The sequence below is a fragment of the Ctenopharyngodon idella genome, chromosome 15 (assembly GCF_019924925.1).
Source record: "Ctenopharyngodon idella isolate HZGC_01 chromosome 15, HZGC01, whole genome shotgun sequence".
Classification (NCBI taxonomy): Eukaryota; Metazoa; Chordata; class Actinopteri; order Cypriniformes; family Xenocyprididae; genus Ctenopharyngodon; species Ctenopharyngodon idella.
In genome coordinates, this window is record NC_067234.1 from 28,071,297 (window position 1) to 28,078,339 (window position 7,043).

General features: G+C 37.1%; 1 protein-coding gene across 2 annotated transcripts; it reads left to right on the top strand.

Moving 5' to 3' along the window:
• The first annotated feature begins 267 nt into the window (after positions 1-267).
• On the top strand, positions 268-6,901 carry poldip2 (polymerase (DNA-directed), delta interacting protein 2). 2 transcript variants are annotated; one of them, XM_051863650.1, is made up of 11 exons: positions 268-666; positions 1,372-1,453; positions 1,532-1,629; positions 1,723-1,819; positions 2,451-2,526; positions 4,367-4,474; positions 4,559-4,695; positions 5,429-5,455; positions 5,564-5,689; positions 5,783-5,862; positions 6,102-6,901. In XM_051863650.1, the coding sequence occupies exons 1-11, from the start codon at positions 482-484 to the stop codon at positions 6,214-6,216; spliced, it is 1,131 nt and encodes a 376-aa protein (XP_051719610.1). In that variant the 5' UTR covers positions 268-481; the 3' UTR covers positions 6,217-6,901. The 2 variants fall into 2 exon arrangements, with proteins under 2 accessions (XP_051719610.1, XP_051719611.1); XM_051863651.1 differs by having other exon boundaries at positions 269-666; positions 1,378-1,453.
• The last annotated feature ends 142 nt before the right edge of the window (positions 6,902-7,043 follow it).

Consider the following 7,043-nt stretch of genomic DNA (forward strand, 5'->3'; position numbering starts at 1 on the left):
TTTACTATACTCACATTAATGTATATGATATTTCGCGAAAATTAAAATTACATTTATTATATAATATAATTTGTTTCACTCGAGGGGACAAATAAAACCAAATAAAACATTTTCTAAACACAGAGAATTGGGGTCAGTGTTATCAATTATAAATCCATCTAGTCAAAACTTTCCTTACATGAGTGCAATGCCAAAATTAACGAAATAATCTTTCGGCAAAAATGTATCGCAAATGGAACTGAAAAGACGTATGACCTTTGTGTAGTATCGACGTCTTCCGGCCGCAATGCGTTATGGGAAATTGTGTGTCACTTTGTAGTATCCAATATTGCAATAAAAGAGTAAAAACGTAATTACGTGTTATTTCAAACTTGTGCTTCTCAATATTCCCGAATTTAACGCACTTTAAATGTGAGTTTTGGGTTTAAAGCAAAAGATATACCCTGTGTCCGTATGTTCATGTGCAGATAGCTAAAGGAAGATGGCAGCGTGTGCAATACGTCGGGGCTTATTGTCCACCGCTAGTAAATATAACCAGCACAAATGCACTCACAGAATACTGAGTGCGTTAGACTTCAGCAGCGGATTAGAAACGAAAAGACCCCAGCCGTTGTGTTCAGCTTGCGGGTTGTCCAGTTTTCAACAGACGAGGTTCATGTCATCACGGTAAGAGCTAGTAAAGCGAACGTCCTGCCATGTCCTCCTATTGCATAACTGCGAAGAGTTGTAGTTTCAGCAAACTATTTTGACAGTAAATACCTTTACGATGTATCTGTGAAATGTGTTCATATTCATAAAGAATTTAATATCAGCTGTCACGTGTTTAATAACTGTAGTTTGAATGATTCACATGCTTGTATACATGCAACACAACTTCCATGTTGTTTCAGTAACGTTACTCAAATGTGTGGTTGTGCAGTGCATTTAATTTTTTACTGAGTGTGTGGACGCCAAAATCTCGAATCAGATGTGTTTGTTCACACTAATTTTGAGTTGTTTTTTAAAATTCCATTGGAATGGGCAGATACCAATACACTAAACTGAGGCCTACAAGAAGGACAAACCTCAGCCTTGCTTTAAAGCCCCCCAAAGCCATTCCTAATTACATAAGTGACAGTCTGGGCCTGAGCCAGCAGACAGTAAACAAGTCCTATTTCTGTTCACGTCTGTTTGTTTAGTGCACCATAAAACTTTCAGGTTCAGTCTGGTTAAGTGTCCAAATATTTGTCGTCCTTTTTTATATATATATATATATATATATGTGGGACAATGTTCAACCTTGCTGACCATAAGCTGGCTGAGATGTTGAGAATATATCTCTAGCTATGGGATATTACAATTTAGATTCTTTAATGATTGTTTCTTTGTCAGAAACAGACCAGAGGGGAAAATACTGGAACCTGTTGGAGTATTTGAAGCTCTGAAGCAGCATGGCAAATATGAAACGGGCCAGGTCAGTGATCATTTTAATTGTGAAATCCCTTGATTCTGATTCCTCAGATGCAGTAATTCTAATTCTTTCCATTTACAGCTTTTCCTGCACAGTGTTTTTGGCTATAGAGGAATCGTGTTATTCCCCTGGCACGCTCGTCTTTACGATCGAGATGTGAGTCCTGCTGCGGCTGACAGGTATGTAGTAGAGGATCTTTTGGGCTTATACCTGATTAAATTCTTCAGTTTGTGTTTCAGCTCAATGATCCTGTTTGTCTTGTGCTTTTTCAGCAAGCCAGACTCTGTGGGCCATGGATCTAAGGAGGTGAAGGGCAAAATGCATACGTACTACCAGGTCCTCATAGACACCAGAGACTGCCCTCACATAGTAAGTGGCATCAAAATACATATGTAAATGGTACATTGATGTAGTGTGGTCTTTTGGACACTTGATCCACACTTTAGAATTATTAAATATATTTTTAGAACTTTTTTTTTTTTTTTGCTGCATCTACACTACTGTTCAAAAGTTTGGAGTTGGTACATTTTTTTTTTTTTTTTTTTTTTTTTTTTTTTTTTTTAAAAGAAGTTTCTTATTCTCACCAAGGCTGCATTTATTTGATCAAAAATAGAGTAATAATGTGAAATATTCTATTATATTTTAAAATGTAATTAATGCCTTTGATAGGAAAGCTGCATTTTCAACAGCCATTACTTCTGTCTTCAGTGTCACATGATCCTTCGGAAATCATTCTAATATGCTGATTTGTTGCTCAAGAAACATTTCTTATTATTATCAATGTTGAAAATCTTTGTCGCTTTTGATCAATTTCAATGCATCGTTGTTGAATAAAAGCATTATTGACCTCAAACTTTTGAACAGTAGTATACATTGAAGCATTTTATTGTTTTATTATTAAATAAGCAATGCGTTCATGTTTGTCTTTGATGACTTACTGATATTAGTGCAATAATGAGGTCATTGTCAACTTTTGCTACTTTGTTTTTGTCACTATTAGTCTCAGCGTTCTCAAACTGAAGCAGTCACGTTCCTGGCAAATCATGATGATAGTAGAGCGCTGTATGCAATTCCAGGTAAACTGAAATATTCAACTATCCTTAAAGGTTAAAGGGGGGGTATCACACACAGATTCTGCCAATCTCAATGTTAATCTTGAGTACATATAGAGTAATATTGCATCCTTTATATCACCGAAAAGTCTTTAGTTTTATCATGTTTATAAAAGATAGATGCGCTGTACCGAGTCTTTCCGAAAAAAGCCGAGCTCCTGGAGGCGCGTGTCTGCCGTCAGTGCCGTGGGCAGAGCTAATGAGTCACGAGCGCACGCAGCTTTTGCGTAGAGATTGTCTGCAAGCTGTGGCATCATTATAAATAAAAAGGGAACAAAACGTTTGTGTTGATTACATTTTATGCATTTGTGCGCCGATTGCCAACAAAACACAAACATCTGATGCAGCTTTACTCACCACCCGCGATCTGCAAATCCAGTGCCGAACTGGGACTTGTTTACAAAGCATTCATCACCGAAATTCTGGGAAAAAACATGCATGTGCAATTCCCCAAAAAACAAACTTCATCCACTGTTCCCTTGACGCTGGGTTCTTTGGGAAGCTGAAAAAGGTAATCTTTCCCTCACAACCAAAAACACACTCCTTTGTTGACATGAGCCGCATCTCATTTCGGAGGCCGCATTTGAAGGCTGAATACTTCATCAAGGATGTCTTATCTAAGAAAAGTAACTACACAATGAATATCAGTCAATTTTATTACAATCTCTTTCTTACTTTGCAATCTAATGGTTATTTTTCTTAAATGAGACTGCCTCGATGATGTATGCAGCCTTCAAAGGGTGCAGCCCCTGAATTGGGACACAGCCATTGTTGAAAAATCTCTCGGCTTCCGTATCCCAAACGAAGAATCAATCTGGGTGATTGTGTGTGTGCACGCTTAACAGGGAGAAGTGCCTATCCAAGGAATTCCGCTCTCTTTTGACGTCATACAGGCCATACTCGAAAAAAATTCGGCGAAGCGTGTCCACAACCGGAAGTAGTATATTTGGCACAGAAATACTCCGTCATACGTCCAGCTCGTGTTTTGAAACTTTGGCCATGTTTAGCATGAGCATGCAACTCTTAAAAGTGTAAATAAGTCAGAATGCATGAAATAGCATTACATCCCCCTTCCTTTAAGTTTGCCAATTTTCCACTAGCTTTGTATTGTTAAGATGTTAATTGTAAATGTAAATTAACAATGTTTGTACTCTTTCTCCATGTTACCTGCACGGTTTATTTGTCAGCTAAAGTCAAAATGCATTATTCTGTGTACTGGGGCCAGTTGCATAAACTTAGTCACTATATTAAGACTGTGTCTTAAGAACTAGTTTGACCAACTTGCAGTTAACCATGGGGTAATCAATGTTATTTTTCCAATTCAAAATACACCAATCTACCTATTTATGTAACGGACTTTAAAAAATTAGGACAACTCTTCAAGAAAAACATTAGTGTCTTAACTTTTAAGACTAGTCTAAGTGGTTTATGCAACCGGCCCCTGTTGACAACTCTAGGGCTTTTGTGAAAACTACAGTTCGTACGCATTTTTGTATTGGATCGAGCCCACTGCATTATATGTGTTGAAGTTTCCCTACCTTTTTGGCAAAAGGGAATGTCACAACAAGCCTTTTCTCTGTTTTCTGTAGTCATGTAGCAGTGATCGTTTAAAAAAAAAAAAAGAAAAGAAAAAAAAAAATCGCCTTTTTGCTGCATGGTTTTATTGAAAGCCCATCTTGCCAGCGGTTAATCACCCCTTTAAATATAGGGGCAGCATTTTTATAAAAGCATTTTTATGTTCCATTATCTGCCTGTTGTATTTGTCTAATTTTTTTTTTTTTTTTATTTGTTCTGTGTCTTTCAGGTCTGGATTATGTGAGTCATGAAGACATCCTGCCTTACAACTCCGCTGAGCAAGTCCCCATCCAGCATGAGCTGTTTGAACGCTTCCTCATGTTTAACCCCTCCAGAAGTAACTAGTCCTCTTCAACTCTTTCAACAGTATTCGACTAATTCTAGTTCTGATAAAAAAATTGCGTTCATATTGTTTATTTAGATCCTCCATTCACTGCGAGAGATACCCTACGGGCCTGGCAGGAGAAGAACCATCCCTGGCTGGAGCTCTCAGATGTGCACCGGGAAACCACAGAGAACATCCGCGTCACTGTTATCCCCTTCTACATGGGCATGAGAGTAAGATTGGAGGGTTACAATGTACTGTATTGCAACAATTGCTCATTACCGGTTGCAGGTTACAAACTTATTGTATACTTATTGAATTTATAGATTAAGGTATTATATACTACCTTTCAAAAGTTTTAATGTTTTTGAAAGAAGCCTCTAATGCTCACCAAGGCAAAATTTATTGTTTCAGAAATGCAGAATAAAGTAAAAACAGTAATATTGTGAAATATTGTTACAATTAAAAATAACGGTAACACTTTATATAACGGTAACCTTTATTTATTTAATAAGGTCTCATTTGTTAACATTAGTTAAGGTATTAACTAACATGAACTAACAATGAGCACATTTGTTACAGTATTTATTAGTAATAAAAATCCAGCTGTTCATTGTTTGTTCATGTTAGGTCACAGTGCATTAATGTTAACAAATAAAGATTGTGAAGAAAATCTCTCTTGTGTTGAATTTAGGGCAAGTTAACACGACAATAACACATTAACAGTTTAAAAAATATTGACGTTAAAGCAGGCTCTGTTTGACCCTATGAATCACCTTTAGTTAAAGCCAGGGTTGCCAGGTCCTCGTTTTTTCCTTACACTAAACATTATTTGCAGTTATATTTATTTATTTATTATTATTTGCAATATGTGTGTGTGTGTGTGTGTGTGCGTGCATTTATTTATGGTAGTGAAACGATTTTTCTTTGTGGTCTTGATTCGGATTTGTTTTTGTGTGTCCACAGGAAGCTCAAAACTCCCATGTGTATTGGGTAGGCCAAATTACCTAATTATGCTTTTTATAGTAACTCAATAAAAGGGTAATTTATGGAATGGCCATCGGTGACCTGTTAGAGATAATATGTTGATGTTTTCCTCAGTGGCGGTATTGCATCCGTCTGGAGAACCTGGGCAATGAGGTGGTTCAACTTAGGGAAAGACACTGGAGGATCTTCAGTCTCTCAGGGACTCTGGAAACAGTCCGTGGAAGAGGAGTGGTTGGCAAGGTGAATTATTAATTATCAAAAGCATAAACCAGAATTAAAGATTATGGAAATATGATTTGTTTGCTGAATGCGATCTGTCATTCATCTCACTAGGAGCCTGTTTTGTCAAGAGAACAGCCTGCGTTTCAGTACAGCAGTCATGTTTCACTTCAAGCACCCAGTGGACACATGTGGTGAGATTATCAACACACTGTTACAGCCTATACCAATATTAACTTTACATTTTCTACCATCATCTGGACAAGAAATTTGGTCCACCTGTTATACTGAATGGCTGAATGCTTGATTTTGGTGTATATTAATTAGCCAAACCTGTTCATTTGAAGGCTTTCACATACTTTTGGCCATGTGACGTAATTATTTTGCCTTGCAGTAATAAGGTGTGAATATCATGTTTCATTTCCTTGTTTAGGGGGACGTTCTGTTTCGAAAGGACAGATGGCTCACACTTTGACGTGCGCATTCCACCTTTTTCACTAGAAAGCAATAAGTATGACAAAGCTCCCCCTACTGGCTATCCCTTGTAATGGCTATCCCTGCACCTATAAGACTACCATCACGGCTGAGCTCAGCATCCCTACAGGCTGTTCCCTTGGAGATCCATGTTTTACCTTCCTTATCAGTGCTCCTTAAATATACAATGGTTTTAGCAAAGCATTCTTTCAGTCTTTGACTGCAGCACTGGAAATGTGTAGCAACCGCATATCTTAAAAGGAAAAAGGGCAAAGCAAGTTGAAATGAGGATATGATCTAATGTTATGAAGCAAGTGCACCTCGAAACGGCCGTATTGAGAGAATTTGAATGTGATTTGTTTTTTCTTCTATTTATTTGGAATGGTTGTGCTCATAAACTGAATAAGCTTATTAGCGTTAATCAAGCATATTGTCAATTTATATCTAAGTTCAAACCCCTCTTATAGTTAATTTCTTACTTATATTCTGGAGATGACAGTCGGTGTACATCGAATGCTTTCTCCAAATGCAAATAGTCTAATTAATGACTTGATGCAAAGATTGTTCTAAGGCCATGCCAAAGTCAACCAGTGAAATGTGGTTTGACTAAGAAAGCCTAGTGGAATAAAACTGTATTAGAGATCATCATCTTGAAACCAACCTTTGATCATATATTTGGTTTAAACTACTAGATGATGAACTGCTTTACTGTTTACTGTAAATATGTTTGTAAAAGCATAAATAAAGTGACATTTCCAATTTCCTGTTTTTTATTATAACTGATGTGGTTCCACAATAGCAGCTGACATTCTCTACAATTAAGTTACTTAAGAGGATCAGTAAGGTAATGTCATGTCAGTTACTTGCTCTATATATTTTTCCTACAGTTCTATGTGCAATA